The sequence below is a fragment of the Phocoena phocoena genome, chromosome 1, assembly GCF_963924675.1.
Source record: "Phocoena phocoena chromosome 1, mPhoPho1.1, whole genome shotgun sequence".
NCBI lineage: Eukaryota > Metazoa > Chordata > Mammalia > Artiodactyla > Phocoenidae > Phocoena > Phocoena phocoena.
Genome location: NC_089219.1, coordinates 38,304,986 through 38,331,599, shown reverse-complemented (window position 1 = coordinate 38,331,599; position 26,614 = coordinate 38,304,986). Strand labels below are relative to the sequence as shown.

Here is a 26,614-nt window from a genome sequence, read left to right as displayed (position 1 = left end):
TCACTTGGATTCCCTGTGCTTCTTGACCAAGGCCTCCACCTCCTTCATGAACTGGAGACACAGTTCCTCTTCTCGTGGCAAAGCGGTGCCCTGCACAGCCGCCGAAAGCACCACAGATCCTCTCACCACCTGCATAGAGAGAGGGTCTGTGTACTCACAGCCTGCTTCCTGCTCACAGACCCCTTGTCCAGCCTTCCTCACCACCTTCAGGTGTGCATTAATCCAAATATCTCACCCCCAGTCTATATTAAGGTAGAGATGTCCTGGATCTTAGATTTCCAGGCTTCCTCAGCTCTCAGCAGAACCTGGGAAAACAGTTCTGCTTTGGCTACAATTCTCCAGGGTTAAGATATAAAATTTGCTCCCTGTGTAGAGAGCTGACTATAAGGATGAAATATAAAACCGAGTATCCACCCCAGTGTTCTCAGCAAAGGAAGGAAGAATGTGCAAATCCCTGACCCAGAGTCTCATTACACTTCTGCAATGAAAGGGGTGCCTTGACCCCAAACACAGGCCCAGGAACATAGGGGCTGAGCCTGAGTCCCTGCCATGAAATCCAAGCATAGTCATAGGCATTCAAACATGTTTTCATTGCCTTATGACAATATCATATAAGCCCTTATTTGCCTTTGTCTCTGGAGCCAGGTCACATGGCTTCAAGTCCTGGCTCCTTCACTTCAGCTGGGTGTGTGGCTTTGGTCAAGTCCCTTAACTTGTCTGTGCTTCCATTTCCTCATTTGCAAAACCTCACAGGACAGTTATGGGATTTAATGATTTAATATATATACAGCACTTTTAAACAGCTCTTGGAACAGAGTAAGAGCTCAAAACACATTAGATAGTATCATTATTGTTATCTTCTCAGAATTCAGGTCAGCAGTTCCACTGGGTAACTCTAGCACTAAAATCAATTTCCAGAAAAAATAAGTTACTTAATGTCTGACTCAGACACATGCATACTTTTCAGAGCCAGTCTCTCTCTTTCCCTTGCTCTCTTCCTCTCTCTCACCCAAGTCAGGGTTGTTATTTTAGACCATGAATTAAATAGGTCCATGGAAATATTTCCTTTGTGAAGCCCTCTCTGAATTAGTAATAGTAGCGTTTATTGAACACTTCCTACATACAAGGCATTATGTTAATTGCTTCACTCTTTTTCCATTTAAACTTTAGCACAGTCCCGCAAGGTAGATGTTTTAAATCCCGTTTCCCTGGGGAAGAAACTGAGGCCCAGAGAGGGTCAGTGTCCAGTTCGGTTACAGAGTAAGCTCCTAACCAGGGACCTTCGCCCTGCTCCGCCTACCTTGCCTCTGGGATCGACTTTCCCTACAGAAGTGTTAAGGAAACCACTGCTTTTGCAAAGTATTCTCCCCTGACAAGGACAGAGGTTGACTTGGAGGTCAAATAGTGTGTCAGGGATGGGGCGAAACTGCATCCGAAGTCATAAAGGGTAAACACCAGGAATGAACGGCCCCACCCCAACAGGGAGAGAGGCAGAGAGGGAAACTGACCTCCTGGAAATCTTTTTCGGAACGATCTCTGTAGTAGCCCCTGTAGAAGGCCAGTTCCTCCTCATCCTGTAGCATCACGGTGGTGACGGGCACCACACCGGCAGGGAAATTCAGGATGTTGTACAGGGCCAGGTAGGAAGATCTACCTGTAGGAAGATCCAGGCAAGCCCCCAAAATTATCTGCTCAGAAAAGACTCAGTGGGAAAGTATGTGGGTGAGCACTCCCTCAGGGTCCTTCTTGGAACTGCAGCCCTCTGCTTGTAATAGCCAGTTCAGTGCAGGGGGTCAGCCTGACCACTATCTCCTGCTCCCCACAGTGGAGGGAAGGAGAAAATCAGAATCCACTCTGCACACATGGCCAAAACGCACATGAAAAGATGCCCAACATCACTAATTATTAGAGAAATGCAAATCAAAACTACAATGAGGTAGCACCTCACACCAGTCCGAAGAGCCATCATCAAAAAATCTACAAACGGTAAATGCTGGAGAGGGTGTGGAGAAAAGGGAACCCTCTTGCACTGTTGGTGAGAATGTAAATTGATACAGCCACTGTGGAGAACAGTATGGAGGTTCCTTAAAAAACTAAAAATAGAACTACCATACGACCCAGCAATCCCACTACTGGGCATATACCCTGAGAAAACCATAATTCAAAAAGATACACGCACCCCATTGTTCACTGCAGCACTATTTACAATAGCCAGGACATGGAAGCAACCTAGGTGTCCATCAACAGGGGAATGGATAAAGAAGATGTGGTACATATATACAATGGAATATTACTCAGCCATAAAAAGAATGAAATAATGCCATTTGTAGCAACATGGATGGACCTAGAGACTTTCATACTGAGTGAGGTAAGTCAGATACAGAAAGACATCATATGATATCATTTATATGTGGAATCTTAAAAAAAAAGGATACAAGTGAACTTATCTACGAAACAGAAGTACAGTCACAAATGTAGAAAACAAACTTATGGTTACTAGGGGATGGGGGTCAGGGATAAACTGGGAGATTGGGATTGACATATACACACTACTATATATAAAATAGATAACTAATAAGAACCTGCTGTATAGCACAGAGAACTCTATTCAATACTCTGTAATAGCCTATATGGGAAAAGAATCTAAGAGTGGATATATATATAACTGATTATTATTATATATAACTGATTCACTTTGCTGTACACCTGAAACTAACACAACATTGAAATCAACTGTACTCCAATAAAAATTTTTAAAAAAAGAATCCGCCCTGCAAAGCCTTACTCAAGTGCCAGGCACTGTGCTCCCCTCTCTGTGTTGCTGAGTCCTTGACTCCTCTCCACCCCGTGAGATGCGGATTACTATCCCGCATGTACAAATGGGAAACCGAGGTGGCAGGCAGGTACACAGGTAGTGGGCGGCAGAGGATTCAGCCATGCCCTCAAGTACATGGGGCTCCAAGAGGGCTGGAGTGCGCAGTGCAATCCTGAGTTGAAAAGGCAGCTCCTCCCAGCAGCCACCTGTGTGCAGGGAGTGAGCATCAAAGCAGCAGTGAGGTGGACAGAGGGCACTAGAGCAGAGCCAGATGTGGGGTGTGCCTTTGGGCAGCCACGTGGGGGAACCCAGAGGAGAGGACTCCAGGCTTGAGGTGGGTTTGCATTCTGCATGGTATCACCTCTGAGACCTGCACCTGCGCTGGGGATGGGTTGCTGCCCTGTGCTGAGGCTTGCATTTGCAGGTGGCCTGGGCTGAGGCCGCCTTTGTAAGTGAGGCAGCAGAAAGCATGTTAAGAGTGAACGGGGGGGACTTCCCTGGCAGTCCAGTGGTTAAGACTCTGCACTTCCACTGCAAGGGGCACAGGTTCAATCCCTGGTCAGGAAACTAAGATCCCAAATGCCATGGGGCCAAAAAATAAATAAAAACGTAACATTTGAGGATTTCCCTGGTGGTCCAGTGGGTGAGACTCTGCGTTCCCAATGCAGGGGGCCCGGGTTAGATCCCTGGTCGGGGAACTAGATCCCACATGCATGCCGCAACTAAGAAGTCTGCATGCTGCAACTAGAAGATCCCGCATGCCGCAACTAAAGATCCTGCATGCCACAACTAAAGATCCCGCATGCCGCAAGGAAGATCCCACCCACGTGCTGCAACTAAGACCCAGCACAGCCTAAATATATAAATATTTTAAATGTAATATTTTTTTAAAAAAAGAGTGAAAGGATATGCTAAGAGAAAGAAGTCAGACCCCCAAGCCTCATACCTCATGATTCCATTTATATGAAGTCCTAGAAGAGGCAAAACCGTAGTGACAGAAGGCAGACCAGTGGTTGCTGGAGGTAAGGGTGGGGTGAATTGCAACAGGACATGAGGGAAATTTGGAGGATGATGGAAATAGTCTATCTTTTGATTATGGTGGTGGTTATACATGTATATATACATTTGTTAAAATTCATCAAGTTACTCAAAATTGGTGAATTTTATTGCATGTAAATTATACTCCAATAAAGTTCATTTAAAAAGTGAATGGAGGGAATTCCCTGGTGGTCCAGTGGTTAGGACTCCACGCTTCCACTGCAGAGGCCACGGGTTCGATCCCTGGTCTGGGAATTAAGACCCCACAAGCTGCAGGATGTGGCCAAAAGAAAACAGAAAAAAAAAGTGAATGGAATTTGGGAGTGAGTGCTAACAGGTACAGGGTTTCTTTTCAGGACGATGAAAATGTTCTGGAACTAGATAGTGGTGGTGGTTGCATGACATTCTGAATATACTAAAACCCACTGAGTTGTACGCTTTAAATGGTGAATTTATGTAATCTGAATTTTTTCTCAACTTAAGAAAAATTTTAAAATAGTGAATAGCATCAGAGGTCAAGGCCACAGAGGCTGTGGCAGGACTCAAAGGTCCTGGACTCCTAGTCTCACCCACCCCACCCCCGCCAAGACTCAGTGCCCTCTCACTTGATGCCATGGCAGGATAGCCGATATAGTAGGCAGGGTCTCCAGAGCTGGTGCCAGCAACACGTCCAGGTCCAGGGACATCCACTTGGCTATGAACTCTTGCTGATATTCCTGCAGGGATAGTGGTGGGCAGGAGGGTAAGACTGGCAGAGGTCAGTGTTTTCAGGACAAGGTCAGGTGTTGCCAGGCCGAGTCAGCTTAAACACCAGGAAGAATTCCCAGGCTGTGAGATGCAGACTGAGATGGGGGCAGGACGGGGAGTTGTCAGGGTCTTCCCAGGGGCCAAGGCGAAGGGATGGGAAGGGGAGTCTGAAGCTACAGTGATTTGGGGACAATGCATCAACCTGGCCCCAGGGAGGCAGACTACATTAACCTCCTAGGTCACCATCCTAGTGCAGCTGGGCATGCCCTGCCGGCCAGGACAGAGATCTACCTCCTGTTGGGCTACTCCTGTCATCACTCAGGTGTCTGCTGCCCCTGTTCCGGCAGTCCCTCAAGGTCTCCCCAGGCATACATCGCCTCCACTGCTGTGTGCTGCTCTCACAGTTTCTTGGGTGTCCTTGGGGAATGGGGAAGACTGAGAAGTCCAAAGGTCAGCACGGGAGGACTCCTTTTCATACAAATGGGGACAAGACACCCAGGAGGCAGGGTCTGGCCTCAATGCCGGCTGCGTATCAGCTGGCAGCCGCTACAGGGAATCACCCTGTATCTTGTCCCCTGGCCAAGACACCTTGCCTGTCCAATGTTCCCAAGAGTACACATCCCCTGATCAGAGCCCTACCACCACCACCAGCCAAAGGGACCCACAGTCCCCCTCAAAACCACAGGTTCCCTCCCCTAAACTGCGAGGCCCCAGGTCAGCCCTCAGGCTGCTCCAGCCCCGATTCCAAACAGCACCTCAACTCCAAGCGCTCCAGGCCAAGCCCAACAGCAAGGCCAAGCCCAAACCAGCCTCCTCTCCCAGCCACATCCCCACCACAGTTCCAACCTTAACCCCAACCCAAACCCAAACCTAACCTCAACTCAGGCCCAACCTTTATCGCAGCTTAACCCAATTCTAGCACGCACTCAGAGCTCAACTCCAAATCTAACCCCAGCTGCGGTCCCAGCCACACCCAAAAGTCTAAATCTAACCCCATGTCAGGCATGACTCTAAAACCCTAATTAGATCCCAAAGTCTAAACAGCCCTGTCCCCAGCAGACAAGCCCCCCCACCAGCCACGTGACCCTCATCCAATCCCCATGGAAAACCCTTGTGAGCTGGACCTGAGGAGACTCGAGTACTCACCCCACTCCACGAATCTCTTCCAAATTCTGGCCAGTCCGGGGCTCCCAGAGGTGGGGAGAGAGGGGGAGACGGACTTCAGAAACCACAGGGCAACACCAGCCTGCCCGGGACGGGGGTCCAGGAAGAGCAACTCTGCTCTGCTCGTCCCTAAGCCCCTGACCACCGCACCAAGCCCTGGGCCCCCTCTAGGTCCCACCAGCTCTAAATCCCCTTCCCTCTCACTGACACTCCCCCTCGCTGAGCCTCTCTGAAGCCCCTCCCCTCTCTGAGAGCACTCCTCTCATTTGGCCCCATCCCCCCTCTTTCAGTTCCTCTCCTGTTGAGCCCTTCTCTGAACTACCACGTTATCTGGGCCTCCTCTTCCTCTCTGACCCGACCTCAGCCCCCTGGGAGCCCCTCCCCTTTCTGAGCCCCTGTCCTCTCTGGGCCCCTCGCCCCCTGAGTCCCTCCCGCTCTGGGCCCACACTCACTGTGTACTTCAGGATCCAGGCCGAGAAACACTTGAGTGGGTCTGGCAGGCAGAGCTGGCTGACCATGTCCTTCATGGTGGGGTCCACAATGTCCCCCTTACTGAGGAACCACAGACACAGAGCTGGTCAGTTACAGCCTTCAGCCACCAGCTGGCTCCCACCGCCCAGCTTCCCCTCGGTAGATAAGCCACGGAAGGAGGTCAGACCCAAAGAAACACTCTGCTCCCACCAGCACCACCCCTGGAATGTGTGCATCCTGAAGACGGGGCCTGAGTGGGTGACTCGCTGCATAAGGTCACACAATTAGCCAGAGGCATCCCACCAGCCCAGGCCCGCAGCTCCCCTCCTAGGGCTCAAGTTGCCACCAGCCGCCTCCCTATTTCCACCATGCCGCATATCTGAGTCCCAGCAGATGTACAGCTTCTCCAGAAGAGTGGCCCCTCCCTCAGCAAACGGACCCCCGCCCTACAGGTGTAAGAAGGCATACACGGCACGGCGGATAGCGAAGGGGATGACCTGGGGAGACACAGGCCGAGTCAGGGCCTGGAGCTCGTCCTGCTCTGCCCTGTGTTCTCTCTGTATCCCTCAGGATTTAGAGAGAGGGTACCACCTCACCCCTCACCTCCATCCGCCTCAGCCCCGCAGCAGGGCGTGAGAAGCCTCGTGCCATGCCCACTCCCTCAGCCCACACAGAGATGAGACAGAATTCGAGATGCCTATTTAGCTGTGACCCTGCCCCTTGCCAAGTGCTTTACTGTGAGCTCACTTAACCTGCACAGCCACCCGGTGTGGTAGAAACCTGAGGCTCACGGGGGTGAAGAGACTGGCCGGGCAATTCTCAAAGGGGAGGCAGGGCAGGGAGGAGCCACCGGGTGTGGGGGGTGGGGGAGGGGGGATTTTGAGGACACAGCGCTCCTTACAGCCATTTGATGGAGGCAACAGAAACCCCTGGCTATGGGAATCATAGGCGTGAGCCCCAGAGTCCCCACCACTGAAGGGGGATGCCTTCCTCACAGGGTGGGGCCCACCCAGCTCCCACCTCCACCCCATCAGTCTTCTGGTCCAACCTCTTCATTATACCAGTGTGGAGACTGAGGCCTAGAGAAGAGACGTGACTTGGCCAGGGTTACCTAGAGGCCTAAAGGCCCAGCTTCACTCCATACCGGGCTCTCCAAACCACACTTGCTGAGTACGCTCTGTGTGTGTTGGGTATATGATGCTGGAGTCCCTCCCTCTCTGGGGGTGATATCTTCTACGGCTCAGGGTGGCAGAGAAGCCAAAGCAGCGGGCATCCAGCTGACTGACTGAGCATGTGGGCTTCCTGCTCACTGCACCCTGGGCTGAGAAAGGAGGGCTTCACAGGGGATGGTCAGACAGAAGACCCGCCAATGAGGAATGAGGGGCGGGGGGAGGGAGCCCTCCAGGCCTGCCCCCCACCTGGCTCACCTCCTCCCTGAAGGGCAGGGGGGCACGGTGGGGTGCAGTGGGTGCACGTCTTCAATCAGCAGCGCTCGCAGGCACAGCACCAGGCTCTTCACGTCCCGGGCCATGGGGCCAGCCGCTGTGGTCACTGCACAGAGGGTACGGAGGGAGGCAGATACACCGCATCCTTTCTGCTCTGGGGACCCCCACTGCCTGGCCTCGGAGGGTGGGACCCAGGGCCATGATCAGGGCAAAAGGAAGAGGCCCTGGGGCCAACCTGGGTCAGGGGTTGAGGACGGGTGGAGTCGGCAGACTGCCGACTAGTCAGACTAGTGCCTGAAAGGAGACCCTCGTCTGGGGCAGAACATCAAGAGACCGCTAGGAGAGGTTAAAGCACCTCTCAGTGGGGCAAGAGTCACTGGACTAGGGAGCCAGGCAGAACCTTCTCCCAGATTCCTTGATCACCAGTGGGGCCAGTCTGTCTGAGATACAGGACAAGTGAAATGTCCTTGGAGAAAGGCAAGCAGGTTTGTCTTTGAATGGATGTGGCCAGAGGCGGACAAGACCTCACCCGATTTCCTCCCCTCGACAGCAGAGGCAACTCCGGAGTAGCTGCAAAACCCCACCCACCCAGAGCCCAGCTCAGCACCTGAAGGGAAGGACTTGGGTGCCAAAGAGGCTTGGGCACCCAGCCAGTGCACTCCCCCGGGACCCAGCACACAAGAATGGGAGCTATTTCAAACCCTCCCATGACTTTCTACTGCCCACAGCATAAATCTGAGCTCTTTGACTGCCCTTCAAGGCTCTAAACTATCAACTCCTTCCATAACTTCCCCTTCTAGCCTTTCCACACACCCATATTGCTCCAGGCAAAATAGGCTGCTTACAGAATTACAGCCTTCTAGATGCCACTCCAGCTCTGCATGTCCATCCTTCAAAACCAAGCTCAAGCGACTTCCCTGGTGGCTCAGTGGTTAAGAATCCGCCTGCCAATGCAGTGGACATGGGTTCAATCCCTGGTCCAGGAGGATCCCACGTGCTGCGGAGCAACTAAGCCCGTGCACCACAGCTGCTGAGCCTGTGCTCTGGACTCCATGAGCCACAGCTACTGAGCCCATGTGCCACAAATACTGAAGCCCATGCACCACAACTACTGAAGCCCATGCGCCTAGGGCCTGTGCTCTGCAACGGGAGAGGCCACTGCAATGAGGAGCCTGCGCCCAGCAACAAAGAATGGCCCACGCTCTTCGCAGCTGGGGAAAGCCCGCGTGCAGCAACGAAGACCCAATGCAGCCAAAAATAAATAAATAAATTAATTAATTTTAAAAATCCAAGCTCAAACACTGCCTCCTCCAAGAAGCCTTCCCTGCCTTTGACCTGCCTCTGAAAGTTTAAAATCTAGACTTTTAATAAATCTCTGTTGAAGAAAATGTCAACTTCATCCTGTAAGTTCCCACAAGATTTGACCCTCTCTTAGAGCCTCGATCACTTGCTGACTAAGCCATTCGGATGTCTAAGAGCACAACAGGGCCATGTCTAGGTCTGAGAGTGTTCTGTGTCCCCATTACAGGGCCCACACAATGTAGGTACTCAGAGTGGGGCTGAAAGATAGGTGGAGGGGTGGATAGATGTACGGATGAATGCACGATAGATGAAAAAATTAATGGAAATACGTATGGAGAGGTGGGTGGATGGATGAATGGAGGCACATATGGATTGATTGATGACCAGTTGAGTGGATGGATGGAGAGATAAATGGGTGAATGGATGAATGAATGAATGGAAGGAAGGATGTGTGTAAGTTCTTCAAGGGCTGGGATATTTGTCCATTTTGTTCACTGATGCATCCCAAGTACCTAGTACAGTGTCTGTCTTTGCCCAATAAATTAAATGGCAGATGAATGGTGAAATTGCTTCATGGATAGAGGCTGGGATGATGACTGCATGGGTGGATGAATGGATGACGAATTGTTATAGATGGATAAATGGATGGGTTGATGTATGAGTAAGGGGAAGGGTAGGTAGATGGATGCATATACAGACGAATGAATTAATGAAGTAATAAATGAGTGGACAGTCTATTCCACTGCCACCCATACCAAACATGGTGTGTTTAGCTGTGGCTGAGGCAGGAGTTATTTGAAGCCCTCCTACCTTGACCCACTTCCCCTAGTACTTAGCTAATGAGAGTTGATGTGCGGACCAGACCCCTAGTTCCTCCAGGCTGGACTGGAGGAACCCACCACCGAGTACCTGAGGCAGTACCCTGTGGTTCGGAGGCAGGCACCTCTGAACAGACACCACTAAAGCTGGCTGGAATGCAGACACTGCCACCAGCGTTGGTACCCATGCCCAGGATGGAGCTCCCTCCTGCCAGGAGAGCTCCCTCACCCCCTGAGGAGCCCCCAGGTGTCTTCTTTAAGTTCAAAGGGTTGAATCTGTGCATGGATGGGGTTGCTGCAATCAAAGCTGAGGGAAGCAGAAGAAAAGGGGCTGGGAGGGGAAGGTTTAACTGGAGAAGACTGGCCCGCCCACAGAGAGGCCGGCCTCCCTCAGAGTCACCCCCAGGGCCGGTGAGCTCCACCCGGGGTGCTGGAAACCTCCTGGTGTCCCTTCAGCTGAGGGGAGGGGCTGCTGCTGCAAGAGTCATCAACCACGACTCCTCAAATAAGGATCAAGGAGCCCACAGCTCTGCTATCAGAACTGGGAACAGGTTCCAAAAACAGGTAGAAATAGATACACCAACAGCTGAGTGGGGTGCAGGGGAGGGGAGGAGAATAGAGAATATGAACAATTAGAGAGAAGCTGGAATAGAAACAGAGATGTAACTTTCCAGAACCTTTGGACCTGAGGGCCCTTAGGGAGCATGGAGTCCACCCACACGTTGTCAGATGAGGAAGTTGAGGCTCAGAGGGCAGAGAAGACTTACCCAAGAACCTTGGTCCCAAGGTCTGCGTGACCGGCCCTCACCTCACCCTCAGCCCTGAGTCTGGACTCTCAGCTGCTTCTTCGTCCTGGGCCCAGCCCCGGCCCCCGGCCTGCCCGTTGCAGAGAACTGAGCAGTGTCTGGGGGATGTTGGTCTTAACGAAGGGAATAGCTACCCGGGGCCTTGAGCCCTTTCACAATGACCCCATCCTTGGCCACCGGCTTCTCCAGGAACTGGGCCAGGCCACACGTCGAGTCATGGCCCTGCAGGGAAGTGACCTGAGCTCCAGCCCCTGGGGGTCAGAGTGGAACCAGCCAGCGGACAGACTCTCACCCCCACTCCGCTCGCACTCACATGCATTCTCTTGCCCTCTGAGACTCAAGTGCTGTACGCTTAGTAGGATTCACAGATGGCAGAAGAGCACAGCACGGTGGTTAAGAGATGGGGTTTGGGAGCCCGACCGCTGGTTCGGTTTCCCAGTTGGCCACTTTCTAACTGTACAGCCTCGATTAAGTAACTTGCCCAATGTCACACACCCAGATGCTCATGTGTATACATGCACGTGTACCCCCAGGGCTCACCACGCTGTCATAGGTAGCCTTGAGGCTGGTGGGACCCCGCAGAGGAGGCCTCGCTGTCTCTTCTTTACTTTCTTCAATGCCTGCCGTTGTTCCTCACATTCCCCCAGGACATCTGTCAGGCAGTTCACCTCCTGGTGCACTTTCAGTGCCTGAGCAGCGCTGAGGGAGACCAGAGGGGGGCTCAGGGGGTGGCCAGGCACAGGGCACTGAGTCACCCCATCCCCTCTGCCCACCCTGACTCAGAGCAGAAGTGACAGACGACTGTGGCACGAGTCACCTCCCAAGCTGGCTGCAGCGCCACAGGGTCACACCTGTCCCACAACTCCTCTAAGCAGAACAACGACGGGTGACATCCCCCACTCCACCCAGAGCCCCGGGGTTGGGCCCTGACCCCGACCTCCCCCACCCCGCCCTCCCCACCCGCCCCCCAAGTAGCTACAGAGGATGCTCTCCAGACTCAGCTTGTCAGCCCGCAGCTTCTGGGCCAGCTTCTCCTGGGGAAGCTCCAAGAATGGGCTTGGAGTCCAGCTCTGGCTCCTATGGAGGTGGGGGGTGGGCAGATGTCATACTGCTCCACTCAGGGCCCCCCACACTCAACATCACGCCCACATACTCCAGTGGACACAGTGTGCTCTTCACGTGTTCCTGTGCTCATCTTTAGCATTAAAGACATCTCCTGGTCTGTCTCCCGGTTGTCATGAAAGCCCTACAGGGACACAGGTGTCCTCTTCTGTGTCTGCCTCCCCAGAGTCCAGCCCAGGGCCCGGCACAGAGAAGGCCTGCCTCCCTCCTCGTACCGCTATCCAGCAGGGACACCAGGGGAGTGGGAGTGACTCTACAGGCACATCTTGGGACACAGGGGTTACGGAAAGTGAGGCTCAGTTCTGTGAGGTTTGCCTTCAGGACTCAGCCTGGCATCCCTCCTTTCCTTCTTCTCCAGTCCTCCCACCCCTGCTGGTCTGACCCTGGGGAAGGGCAAGGTCCAGCGTGGGTGGCAGGAGAGCTGGGGGCCATCCTTGACCACAGCACTGTTCAGCTCCCCTCCCGTGGCCTAGGTCTCCTCAGAGAGGAAAGGACCGGAAGTCAATGAGGAGTCAGCCATGCAGGTGAGCACAGACAAGCTCCCCAGCCACTCTAAACTCAGCCCTTCAGGGTGTGAGGGAGGGCCTGAATCAGCCCTCAGGACTCCGGTCAGGGGCAAGGGTGACGTGACAAGGACCTAGCACACAGCGGGCACTCAAGAAGGCGAAGCCGTCTCCCTTTGCCCTCCACGGTCCCAGCTGAGACCCTGCCACTGGCAAGCTGGAGTGTGGGTTGGGTGGAGCTTTCTTGGTCCTGGAAGGGAGCAGGGGAGACAAAGGGGTTTTCTTGGGAGGTTGGGGGCTCCAAGGCTTCTTGGATTCTTCCTATCCTCACCTTACTCTCCTCTGCAGCGTCTGACTCTGAGACACCTTCCTTCTGGAAACTCTCCCTGCCCTCAACTCTCCTGACTTTCCCCTGTTCTCCAGCAATTCCCGCTCAGTCTCCTCTGGCCCTCCTCTCTCCTTACGTGTCCACCTTCCCTGGGCAACCTCAGTGGCCACATGGGCCCCACAGTGCCCAGATCTCCCCATTTCTCCAGTCCAGGCCCACCTCCCACCAGGCCTCAGACCCATTTACCCACCCACGGACCCACAGTCATCCAGGACTCATCACTCTTCTGTCAAACCTGTTCTTCATGAGATTCCCAACTGATGCTACTTGTGTCGCCAATGCAGTGAACCTCAAGATCACCCTGGATCCTCAGACCCAAGTTCTTTTTTCTTTTTTTCTTTTCACACACACACACTGTATTTTATTTCTACAAGACACCAAGCATTGTAAATGGATGACCACAACAAAAGCAGCAATGATTGCAGTTACCAAACACGAAACACACTCACACTATGTCATAATAGTGACAGACCCAAGTTCTGACCATGGATTGACAAACGCTAACACGATCACACGTAAGATAGATGTGTTACAAGACTTCATACGTGCCAGGCCCCATTCCAAGCATTTTACATATAATAGTTCATATTACTCCTCACAACAAGCCTAGGAGGTAGGTCATGGTATTTTCTCATTTTACAGCAGAAGACACTGCAGCACAGAGAGCTGTTTACCCAAGGACCTGGATTCACGCCGGCCTGTGCAGCCCCAGTGACCATTCTGTTATCCACACACAATGCCAATAGGTGGTCCTGCCTCCTTCAAATCTCCCACCTCGGACTCCTTCCTGCCTAGAACCTTCTCTGTCTCTCAGTTTTCTTACAGCCTCCTCACTGGCCTCCCTGCCTCGAGACTCTACCCCTCCAGCTCAGCCTCTTCACTACAGCCTGGGTGATCCTTTCCAGACCTTGTAAAACCCAAATCTGACTACAGGTCCCAGTTGCCCTCAGAATACAGTTGCAACACCATTCTCTTCAGGATGGTTTAAAGACTTTCACCATAAACATATAACGTGTTCACACATAGATACACCAATATTCGCAATTACCCGGTACTTACCCAGCACTAGGAACACGTCAAGCACTCTGCCTGTTAAATCTTCACCAAAACCCTTAAATGGGTGCTTTTATTATCATTTCCGTTTCACCAATGAGGGCAACTGGGACACAGAGGTTAACTTTCTTGCCCCAGGTCCTAAAGGTGGGGACACTTAAGCCCAAGTCATCTGTAGCTTCACCGCCACCCTCTAATGGCTCTCGGGAGGGGAGCTTTTCTGATGAAGCACTTCCTGGGGGCCAGGCACTGCCCTAGGCCCTTTCTCTGCCTGGGTCCCGGTGGGCCCCTCTCACCAGCCTCTTCTTGCCTATTCCCCTCCCGTATACTGCTGCCCAATCCTTCTATTCACTGTGCCATCTCCGTACCTCAGCTCAGAGCTCCCCAGCCTGTTTGCCACACGTGAGGCAGGCTGGGACCTGGGCCCCTTTGCTGCTGTGCTGCAGTGCTTGCACCTGGACACACCTCTCCTCCAGCAACAAAATACAAAGAAACTGTATGGGACTAAAAATGACTGCATACGCGCACAGCTGGGGCAAACTCTGGACCCAAAAGATGCAAAGAGACCAAAAACCCAACTGCCACTTTTGCAGAACCTGGAGCAAAAGCGGGGTGTCGGGAGCAAAAGCAGGGCACTGCGCATGCCCCCTGCACACGACACCACCTAACGGGTGGGCAGACCACCTAAGCCACCCTCTGGCCCGACCCCTGGACACACTCCTACCCTCACCCCATGTAAGAAATAAGCTTGCCCCCCTTCGGGGAGCGAGAAAGCAAGGGAACCTGTTGCTTGTTCCCGCTCCCCCACTGCAGCAGGGGCCCCAGTAAAGCCTTGCCTGCATTTCTTGTCTGGCCTCTAGTCGATTTCTATTGATTGGGGAAGGCCAAGAACCCTAGTCGGTAACACAAGGACTTTCAGGAGGGCCCGGATATGCATCACCCTGGACAGGGCGAGCATTTGGCTAGAATGCACTTCAACAGCTGCACCCTCCGTGCCTAAAAGATATTGAAATCCTTCTGAGTCACTTAGCAAAGAGCCACTGCCCTGAGCACTGCACTACCCCAGCTGCCCTAGCCCCTCCCCTGGGATTGCATCCTCTCTTCACAGCCCAGCAAGTAAAGGGCTCCTCTAGACACAGCCTCTGACTCCCTCAGGGGCCACGGAGGGCCAGGCTGTGCTCATCCCTTGCCTTTCTCTCCCCAGTCCTGAGGAGCCCCACCAGCCCCACCAGCGACCACCCAGCACTCGCCGGTCCACGGGCACTCCATCAAGACTGAACGCCAACCCCAATAGCTACCTGGTGAGGTGGCACCCCTGGTAGCACCCTGAGGGCAAGTACCCGGCATCCATCTGGACCCCTGAGGCTAGCGTTCCCCTGTAGCTGTACTTGCGTGGCCACTGGTGAAAATAGCAGCCTCTCGGGAAGCTGGGGAGAGGTGGGGAGAGCAGGCCAGGAGACACAAATGGGGGCCCTGCAGGCCTCTGCTGGGACTGCTCCTCTGCCAGTGCTGGGGTGGGAGGCTTTCAAAGGCCCGAGGAAGTTTTTCACCAGCCCTGATGAATGGAACAAGTCTATTAGAATAAATTCACTGAAACTCACTAAAGGCCCACTCAACAAGGACGTTAGTTTTATTGCTAAAATGAGAACTATCACTTAGATAGTGCTTGCTGTATACCCACTGTAAACATTTATTAACTTACTTGTGTACTATAATTATAATCATCACCCCATCGTAGAGATGAGGAGGTTAAGGCACAGAGAAATTATTTTAAATGTAAGCATCAGAGTCAGGATTCGAACACAGGCAGCCCAGCACTCTCTTAACTACCACACTCTTAACCACCGCGTTACACGTTAGGTTCTCCCAGCGCCTGTAAGATCAGGTTCGATGTCATTTATATGACATTCTAATAACAGTTTCATGACTTAGTTGACAACAGAGATGCGTGAATATATAAAATCTCGGAGGGCATTAGAAGACCTAGGAATTGTGAGTGTCAGTGCTACTGTTTCAGCAGAAGCTGAGCTAGACTCGGCCCGAGAATGGATGCATGGGTGTTGAGAGAAAGTCTCTACTTAATGAGACTGCAAGTCACCTAATGACTCAGTTTATTGAGAGAGCTTTGAAAGATAGGGACATCTTCAAAAGATGACAACCACATCAGACAATCCCCACAAATTTTCTAAACATCAACAAATTATTTGGAAATTATTAGAATAATTCTAATAATTATTAGAATAATCTGATGACAGAACTGAGCCTCAACTTACATTGCTTTGAAGCCATTTTAGCATATACTGGGTGGGCCAAATTGTTCCTTCGTTTTTTTCCGTAAGATGGCTCTGGTAGCACTTAGTTGTCTTTAACTTCATTTGAAACAATTTTGTTAGATTGTATGTGACAGCTGTCATATCACCCTGCATTTAAAAAAAAGATTTACCAAAATTGGTGAATTTTTATGTAGCCATTTTTTTTTTTTGCGGTACACGGGTCTCTCACTGTTGTGGCCTCTCCTATTGTGGAGCACAGGCTCCGGACGCGCAGGCTCAGCGGCCATGGCTCACGGGCCCAGCCGCTCCGCGGCACGTGGGATCTTCCCAGACCGGGGCACGAACCCGCGTCCCCTGCATCGGCAGGCGGACTCTCCACCACTGCGCCACCAGGGAAGCCCTTCGTAGCCATTTTAATATTGAAGACGGAAGGAAAAAAGCAACATTTTCGGCAATATTATGTTTTATTATTTCAAGAAAGGTAAAAACGCAACTGAAACGCACAAAAAGATTTGTGCAGTGTATGGAGAAGGTGCTGTGACTGATCGAACGTGTCAAAAGTGGAGATTCCTCGCTGGACGATGCTCCATAGTCGGGTAGACCAGTTGAAGTTGATAGTGATCAAATCAAAACAATAATTGAGAACAATCAACGTTATACCACGTGAGAGATAGCTGACATACTCAAAATATCCAAATCAAGAGTTGAAAGTCATTTGCACCAGCTTGGTTATGTTCATTGCTTTGATGTTTGGGTTGACATAAGTTAAGCGAAAAAACCTTTCTTGACCATATTTCCACATGCAAGTCTCTACTGAAACGTCATGAAAGTGTTCCGTTTTTAAAACGAATTGTGACGGGCAATGAAAAGTGTATACTGTACAATAATGTGGAACAGAAGAGATCATGGGGCAAGCAAAGTGAACCATCAACAATTACACCAAAGGCCAGTCTTCAACCAAAGAAGGTGATGTTGTGTTTATGGTGGGATTGGAAGGGTGTCCTCTATTGTGAGCTCCTTCCGGAAAACCAAACAGTTAATTCCACCAAGTACTGCTCCCAATTAGACCAACTGAAAGCAGCACTCGACGAAAAGCATCCAGAATTAGTCAACAGAAAACGCATAATCTTCCATCAGGATAACGCAAGACCGCATGTTTCTTTTTTTGGTTTTTTTTTGTTTTTTGTTTTTTTCCTTTTTTGCATTACGCGGGCGTCTCACTGTTGTGGCCTCTCCCACTGTGGAGCACAGGCTCCGGACGCGCAGGCTCAGCGGCTATGGCTCACGGGCCCAGCCGCTCCGCGGCATGTGGGATCTTCCCGGACCGGGGCACGAACCCATGTCCCCTGCATCGGCAGGCGGACTCTCAACCACTGCACCACCAGGGAAGCCCCGCATGTTTCTTTTTTTAAAACATAAATTTATTATTTTATTTATTTATTTTTGGCTGCGTTGGGTCTTCGTTGCTGTGTGCAGACTTTCTCTAGTTGTGGTGAGTGGGGGCTCCTCTTTGTTGTGGTGCATGGGCTTCTCACTGTGGCTTCTCTTGCTGCGGAGCACGGGCTCTAGGCACATGGGCTTCAGGAGTTGTGGCACGCAGGCTCAGTAGCTGTGGCGCTCGGGCTTAGTTGCTCCACGGCAACGTGGGATCTTCCCAGACCAGGGCTCGAACCCGTGTCCCCCGCCTTGGCCGGCGGATTCTTAACCACTGCGCCAGCAGGGAAGCCCAAGACCGCATGTTTCTTTGATGACCAGACAAAAACTGTTACAGCTTGGCTGGGAAGTTCTGATTCATCCGCCATATTCACCAGACATTGCACCTTCGGATTTCCATTTATTTTGGTCTTCACAAAATTCTCTTAGTGGAAGAAATTTCAATTCCCTGGAAGACTGTAAAAGGCACCTGGAACAGTTCTTTGCTCAAAAAGATAAAAAGTTTTGGGAAGATGGAATTATGAAGTTGCCTGAAAAATGGCAGAAGGTAGTGGAACAAAAGGGTGAATATGTCGTTCAATAAAGTTCCTGGTGAAAATGAAAAATGTGGCTTTTATTTTTACTTAAAAAACTGAAGGCAATTTTTGGCCCGCCCAGTAGTGTAGAAGAGATCACCCCGTCCTGCCAAGCCCCACAGGTCCAGGGACGTCGGGCCTTCTCCACGCTCAGTTGGTCCTGCCTCCACGTGTGGTTTGAAAATCAAAGAAAATATATTTTGAAGTTTTTAGTAGATTGATTTATTATTCATATTTCCAAAGTGGTTGTTAAATATGTTTAATGTCATAAAACCCCTCAGCCTGAGGTGACCAGAGCCTCCTAGGCAGCAACCTTCAGCCAGTGGACCCTACAAATATTATTTTCTAAGTATTCTATAGAAACACTGCCTTATCTCAGGCTTTTCTCTCTCTGGTACTGCCTTTCCTGTTCCTTCCTCATTTTGGAAAACTCCTACACGTCCTGCAAGGCTTAGTTCCAACACCACCTCTCTGTGAAGCCTTCCCCACCAGCCCTCTCCAGACAGAAGAAATCACCCCTCCTGCTGAGCCCCACAGCTCCCTGGGCATCTGGCCTTCTCCACCCTCAGCTGAGCTGCCTCCCCTCGTGGTCTGCACAGCTCTGTTTCCATCACACCCCACCCAGACCGGGAGCCTCTTTAAGGCAAGCCTGGGTCAGATGTTAGATTCATCTGTATAATGAATCTGTCCCCAGGGTCCAGCAGAGGCAAGACCCAGGGGAATCCTTTGTGAAATATTCCTAAATGGCAATGAATTGGATTTGTTTGAATCCTGTGAGGGTTTGACCTGTGTTTCAACCTCCCACCTGCCTGGGTCAGAAAGCTGGTCATCTGAGGCCTTGAGGGTAACCCTGGCAGAGGAGTGGCCTGATTGGGAAGGTGCCCAGGACAGACATGTGTAGCTACGTTGGGAAGAGAATAAGGTGCTGAGAGCCAAGAGGCCTTGAGGGAAGGCTGGAGACACCATGGGTAACCTCACCCCAAACCCTTTACACTCCTCCAGCCAATCAGACAAGCCCCTCCAGGTACCCAGCCAATAACTACCTATCCCAGACACCCACACATACACCAACCAGATGCCCAGACACACCCAGACTCAGACTTCCTCACACATCAGACACACGACACCATGTGTACACACTCAGCCAAACATGCAGACCCAAGCCAGCCGTACATACCTAGATGAATACACGCCAATCAGTAACACGTACACACCCAGCCAGGCACATACACCAAGGCCCGTAACCAAACCCAAGCAGCGTACAGCCAGACACACACCCATCCAGCACACAGTAAAACGCCAGCAGGAGGCACACACAAGCAGACCCTGGTGTTTTCAGTAAAGGAACCTAAACTCACCAATGCACACAGATGCGACCGCCCCACACACACAGGAATCTTCTCCATCACACAGATTCGCCGCAGCAACCCCATTAGCCCAGATTTCCTCCTCATCAACCAGGGAGGGGCAGCTGCTCTCTGGGGGCAGATTGATTTATCCAACTAATTAGCCCCAATTAATATTAATACACATTCTCAGGAACTGCAGCAGCTCGGGCAGAGAAGCTGCCTGGGCCATCAATCACCGTCCAGGGGACAGCAGAGGACACTCAGGAACTCCAGAGCACAGGGACAGCACCTCAGGCACTACCCCAACCCCCGCTCCCCGGGCTCCCAGAGGGAGTCCGCCACTATCACCCAAGACATCACCAGCCCACCCCTCCTGGGTCAGTTGAGGAGCCCAAGGCCCAGAAAGGGACTGTCACATCCTGCAGGCCACACGGCAAACCGCAGACATGGTGCAGAGTTGTCTCCGTGCCTCTCCTTTCCCCACTCCCTCTGCCGCTCCGGGAAGGCTTTGCTGACTTACCCGCAGCTAAACCACTTCACTGCGAGGCCCAGCCCAGCCACAGCGACTTGCCTCAGTGCCTTGCACTATCCCCAGCCAAGCTGTCCAAGCCCCCTTTTAAGAAACATAGCTTCCTGGGAGGACCCCATCTCCAGTGACCCCATGTGCTTTGCACCTGTCATGTGCTCAGCAAACATTTGCAGAGCCCTGTGCTGGCAGGGGGGAGGGGGAGTGAGAGGCAGAATGTGTAGAGCAGGGTCCTGTGCCAGTGGGGTCTGGGGGTGCTCAGGGGCTGAAAGGGCCCTGGCCTCCTACCTCCAATCACCTCCATAAGTTTATTTTATTTCAACAAATAGCCCAGGTAAACACCCACAATGCTGCTGAGCCCTGTGCTCGGCACTGGGAGAAAGAGAAAATACACCGCCCCTGACCTCAAGGGGCTCAAAGGACACAGATGGAGAAGGAACTGACAGGGACACAAGGAGCCAGGATGGGGAGCTGAGTGGGGGGCTGCTCCCTGTCTTCTGAAGAAGATGGGGCAACAGGAGGGGCCCTGTCCTGAGGTGGGACCCACTACTGGGACTGAGTGCTGGGGACCTCAGGGGTCTATGTCCGCTCACCTGCTGCCGGAGACGTTGTGCCAGGGCTGCCATCTGCTGCAGCGCCCCCTCTCCGCGCTTCTGCGCCCCGGGATCATTGCTCAGGGCTGGAGCCTGCTGCACCACCAGCGAGTAAGACAGCCAAGCCGCCACAGGCGTCGTGCGCGTGCACCATCTGCTTCCTCAGGAGCGCTGCCTACTTATTTGTCAGCTACACAGCCAGCGCACACTCCCACGCCTGTTCTCCAACGGGGCAGGAGCCACGGTCCCAGGTGTTGACAGAACCCAACCTCCTCCCAGCCAGTTCTTACTGCCATCTGGACCTATCCCCTATCTGGACAAAGTCCCCTGTTCCTCAGGCCCTACAGAAGAAGGGGCTTTGGCAGAAACTAGCCTGAAGAGGAGCCCAAGACTGCAGGTGGGCAGGTGACCAGGCTCTGATCGCACCTCCTTCACGTCCTCCTCCCCCATCCCACCCATCAGACACCCCACCAGCACCCTAATCTGACCCGTACCAGTGCTGGATGGGGTTGCCTGTGGCTTGAGGGATAATCGCCAACGCCCTTAACATGGCTCATAGGTCACAGGGAGAAGGACTGAACAGCCCATGGCCGCCCAGAGTTAGCAGCTCACTCTGCGGGTGTCTGGGGCTCAGGCAGAGAAGAAAGGAAGGGACACCGGGGGGAGGGGGCAGGCAGAGCTCAGAAGGCATCCGTCCCAGGGGACATGATGTAAGGAAGTGAGGACTGAGGCAGGCAGGCATAGCACTCACCCCTGCCCCCGCCAGCCCACCTAGACTTTCATTCCTGATTCCCAAAGCAAGGCCGCACTGCTGCCCCTGGGATTCCAGCCTCCCCAGTCTACTGGTCTCCCTTCCAGACTCATTTCTCGTTTCCTCATTGGACTAGGAGCTCCCTACCAGCAGGGAGAGTGTGCAGAGAAGGAATCTGTGGGGTGGGGTGGGGTGAGGGGATGGAGGTAAACTCCTGGAGGAGGGGCAGGAAAGACGGGGAAGATGTGCAGCAGTAGAGCCGGAGGGACTTGATTTGGGAGCCCTTCCACTCTTGTCTGTTTGGGCCCAGTCCTCTGTATCAGAGGAGGAGAGGGGAGCAGTCTGTCACATCTCAGGCTGCCAGTCACCGGTGAACAGGAGACTGGTGGCCGCACCCTCAAGACTGGGAAGTCAGAAGCAGATTTGGTGGGAAGGAGACGGGTCTGTGGTTCGTAATGTTGAGTCTGAGCACCCGGGCTCACCCAGGGCTGGATGTGGAGTCACAACCTACAGAGTAACCCCAAGGTCATCCACCCTCTAACACTCTTCACCGTCTCCCAGGGGCCTCTGGAACTAGCCCTCCTCATCAGCAAACTCCCCGCGTCCTTCCTCCTCTTCCCCCACCCTTCCCTTCCCCACACCGCCCCCCTCACCGAACCCTGGCTTCCCCTGACGGCTCAGTTCCCCCAGGCCGTCCGGCAGCTGCACCACCCCTGCAGCACCCGGGGCCTTGTTACCTCACCCTTTCCTGATTGCACCCCTCCATTACATCACCCCATTTTATCTCCTCATCACGCTTACCATTCGCTGAAATTATCTTATTTACTTATGTCTTGCCTTCCTCCCTAAAAAAAAATAAGTTCCATAAGAGCAAGTACCTTGTCAGCCTTTTTCAAAGTGCCTGGCACACGACAGCTGCTCAGTAATATTTCTTAAGTGGAGGAATGATAGGTAGGTCGAACCCTCCCTTCCCGCCTTTATCTCGATGTATCCCCTCTATTACCTCTATGGCTCCTTTCTAGCAGCATGTAACACGCTTAAGTCTCTCCCATCTTAAAAAAATAATTTAACCTTTTTTCCAAGATTCTCTCAGATCTACATCCTTCATAGCTACCACCCTGACATCTTTCCTCTGCTCCCAGCCAAGTTTCTCAAGTTATCTACACTTGCTGCCTTTACTTCCTCATCTTTCGCTCACTCCTCCCCCCAATCCAGTCTGGTTTATGCCAAATCACCTCAACAACCTCCCTGAAGTTAATCCAGCAGCGTGTGAAGCCATTGCCACCACCCTTCTTGAAATACACTCACTCCTTGGCTTTTGTGACAATGCAGCTCTTGGCTTAAATGTCACTTCCTTCAGGAAGCATTCCCTCACACACACACACACACACACACACACACACACACACCCAGGATGAACCAGGTACCACTTAGTTTACTCTGATAAAGTAGTGCTTCTGCTTTACTGCACTTCTAACAAGTGTTTTTATGTGATTGTGCACTTGGTGTCTGTTTGCTAGAAGAATGAAAGCTCCATTCAGGCAGGGACTATTTCTGATTGGTTACCCTGAAGTAATTCCTGTGGGAGGAGCTCAATACGTTTATTGGATGGATGGAGATGAAGGGGGTATAGAGATGGGGAACTGGATGGATGAGGACTTGCAGACGAGGAGAAAATCACAGGTTGAATATATACTGGGAGCTATTTGTCCTTATGGGCACAAATCAAGGTCAGAGCAGTAGTTAAGATAAATGTGAAAAGGGCTGAGGACAGGGGTTGACCAGGACATTCCTGTTTAGGATGAGAAGGAAGTAACAGGTGGGGCCAAAAGGGTTCACTAATAACAAATCACCCGCTCCTCCATTCAACAAGCCTTCACTGGGTACCCACTGAGTACCAGGCGCCATGCTGGGTGCCGGACGTGCAAGGGCAAACCCCACACGGCCCTGACCCTAGGTGACTTCATGTGCTTCAGGTGCAGAGGGCCGCCGCTCCCAATCTATGTGTAGGAAACCTGGGAGGTCTCGCCAAGGATGGCTGGGACGCTCAAGACTTGATGAGACTTAATTATGTGGCAATCTCTTATGCCCAGGTTGTCTGAGCAGGTGGTCTGGGGTGACACACCCCACGGCTCTTTCCATGGCTCTGATCTGATTGTTTATTGGCGACTTGGATGAGGTTGGAGAGGTCCAGTGCTCAGATCTGTGGATGGACAAAGCTGGGAGGCAGAGCAGAAAGAGTGGACAACAGAGCCAGGATCCCAAAGGCTCTCAACAAGCTGGAGCTCTGGGATGACCCTAAAAGATGGTGCTTTTTAGGGACAAGTGGCAGGTCCTCTGTGTGTCCTAAACTCCAATATCACAACCCTTCTGTAAACAGACACCAGCAGAGGAGCACAGTGCCTGGACGTGGCTTCTGTCTCCAGTGTTGTGGTCACTTAGCACAGAACCCGGCACCCAGAGGGTGTTTACTGCCTGTCCTCGGGATGATTGTGCAGACAAGGAAAGTACACTAAGTCTGGAGTCGGGCATGTGGATTCAACTCTTCTCTGTTCAAGTCTTTGTCCTTGGACAAATCAGCAACGCCTTTCTAAACTTCAGTTCCCTCATCTATAAAATGGAAGTAATAATGCCTACTTTTTCCAATGAGATAATGGATTATCAACTCCACAACCTAATCAATATTGGTTTCTATTATTAAGACACAGCCCCTGCTTTCGAGCATGGACAGAAGCACCAAGAAGCCCTTTCAACACAGCCTGACAGTTGTAAGAGGATGACCACCCTTACCTTGGAATAGTGGGATGTGTGGGGCGGGGATCTTCAGGTGGAGACATGAGGAAGAGCATCCCAGGCAGAGCAAGCACAGTGAGCAAAGGGCATGGAGGTGGGAGGTGTGCAGTGCCCTGAGCACCATCTCAGGGCCCCAAGGAAGGGGAGGAATCAGAGTGGTCAGTTGCATGGCCAAGTGAAGCGTGGCCTTGTGGGTCAGAGCCAGGAGTCTGGACTGAGCACAAGGGTTTAGGCGTGATGAGATTTGTTTTTAGAAAGGTCACTTATCTGCCATATGAAAGACAGTTGGAGAAGACCAGTCTGAAGAGGGAGGCCAGGCAAGAAGCTATGGCAGTGGACCGGGGAGTAGGGGAAAGGCTGAGACCAGGAAGTAGCCATGTGACTTAGAGGGTACTGAGGCGGCTGGACTGGTCAGACAGGAAGAGGCAGCGGCTGGCTTATGCTGTCACTCCTCTGTGCCTCAGCATCATGGGACACCAGGCAGAGGCTCTGACATCGAATGAATCAGATATCGATTCTAACTCCCCTGCTTCTAGCTGTGGGACCTTTCTGTAAAATGGGGACACAAACACCCACAACAGGGTGAATAGGATAAAATGACATGATCACTATAAAGTGCCCAGAAGGTAGACGGCTCATATTCAGAATGTCCTTCCCCCCTTGTCCTGATTAAAAGTCACCTTATCACTTCATTCATTAAATACGTACATCTTTACTATCACACCTGCCTGCCTCCCTGCCTCCTTTCAGTCAACGAATATCCTCCAGAATGAATGCAGCTCTGAGAGGACAAGACCCCAGCCTGCCACATTCATCACTGCAGTCCCAGCATCCAATACAGCGCCTGGTCCCTAGTAGATGCTCAGTTAATGTTCACTAAATTAACTAAGCACCTTCTAGGCACTGTTCCACATGCTGAGTATCAGGCTGAGCACGACAAAGTGCAGCTCTCAGGAAGCTTGCCTGAGTGGAGACAAAAAAAAAAAAGTATGATTCCAGATAGTGATAATGCTATAAAGTACAAAGGGTGGCATGTTAGAAGGTGTCAAGGGGGACTGTTTGCCAAGTGGGTGATCAGGGAAGGTGACATTGGCGCCAAGTGTTCCAAACATTTGTCCCTCTGTTCCAAACAGAGGGACAGCTAACACAGAAGCTCTGATAAAGCTTGAGACGATCGAGAGACCAAAGGGTGTTCATGTGGCTGGAGCACGCACGATGAATGAGAGGAAGAGACATCCAGGAGGAGGCAGGGGCGTGGGCAAGGGCCACGTCACATGGGGCCTCGCAGGACTCGAGGAGGAGACTGGATTTTATTCGCGGGTGATTGGGAAGCCATTGCAAAGTCTTAAGGAGAGAGGTGGCTCGATCTGATATACACTTTTTTTTTTTTTTTTTTTTTTTTGCGGTACACGGGCCTCTCACTGTTGTGGCCTCTCCCGCTGCGGTGCACAGGCTCTGGACGCGCAGGCTCAGCGGCCATGGCTCACGGGCCTAGCTGTTTTGCGGCATGTGGGATCTTCCCGGACCGGGGCACGAACCTGTGTCCCCTGCATCGGCAGGCGGACTCTCAACCACTGCGCCACCAGGGAAGCCCTGATATACACTTTTAAATGATCACTCTGGCTGCTGTATGGAGAATGGATTGGCGGACAGGTGAGGAAGGAAGCAGGGAGCCCAGTTTGGTTATTAGTGTCGAGGTGAGAGGCAGGTGGCTTGCACCACAGTGTAGAGGTGGAGGTGGAACGCAGGGGGTACTCGCTTCCTCGCTGACCACCTCCGCTGCCCTCAGCAGCATTTCACCCCATCGTCTACCCTTTCCCCCCCGCCCTGATCACAAGAGAGCCAACGTGCTTGCATCCTCCACACACACAGGCCCAGGAGCCTCTCAGGGATGGGAGCCAGGCTTGGCGGAACTCCGGCACCACTAAGCACGGGGCTGGGCACGGCCCTGCTGGGGTCCAAGGGTGACATCAATAAACCAGGGAAGGAATGGAGGAGAGGTGGCCCCCCACGGCAGCCTCGTGTCTAAAAGCACGAGGCTATCATTAACCAAAGAGAGAAATGGGGCAGGAAGCTGGGGCAGATGGCACGTGGTTTTATGGAAGGATATGAGGCAAAGTGACAGCAGTTAAGAGAAATCAGGGCAAAGTGCAGCAGCCGCCTGGTCACCCCAGTCTAGGGATCCATGTGGGTCGGGCCTTCTAGTCAGCCCCAAGGTAGGGCCTCATGTCTGCCCTGAGACTTGCCCCACTGAGGTAGGGACGCCACTGGCAGAAAGTACAGGTGCCACCGGGCACGTGACTTGGAGGGGAAAGCACCACTGGAGAAGCAGGAAAATCTCGGTGGAGAAGGGAGCCTTGGGAAAGCAGCTTGCCCTGAAAAGAATACGAAGGAGGTCAGGTGGGAGCCAGGGGCCCACCCTGCCCGAGGGCTCAGGCCAGAAACATCTCCGACAGCAAGCGGGCGAGTTAGGGCTGGAGCCAGGGAGGAGCGAGGCAGCTGTGCTGGTGGACCCGAGAAGCCCCCCAGGCATCCAGACCAGCTAACCCTCCACCCACCAGGCAAAGCAGTCCAGTAAGAGGTGAGCTGGCAAACTGGGCAGAGCTGAGCCAGCTCACTTCCACCCCTCAACTGTCAAGTCCCAAATC

The 26,614-nt window shown here is 52.4% G+C and overlaps 1 protein-coding gene across 1 annotated transcript; it reads right to left on the bottom strand.

Annotated features, from left to right (window-relative positions):
• Positions 1 to 20,872, bottom strand: LOC136126643 (fatty-acid amide hydrolase 1-like). Its single transcript, XM_065881985.1, has 14 exons — positions 20,849 to 20,872; positions 20,423 to 20,518; positions 12,375 to 12,481; positions 11,567 to 11,683; positions 11,244 to 11,305; positions 10,741 to 10,857; positions 9,892 to 10,107; positions 7,663 to 7,786; positions 7,027 to 7,168; positions 6,686 to 6,732; positions 6,217 to 6,316; positions 4,459 to 4,569; positions 1,509 to 1,688; positions 1 to 129 (listed from the first exon to the last, which is right to left on the bottom strand). Exons 1-14 carry the CDS (start codon positions 20,870 to 20,872, stop codon positions 1 to 3), a joined length of 1,572 nt encoding a protein of 523 aa, XP_065738057.1.
• Positions 20,873 to 26,614: the final 5,742 nt, after the last annotated feature.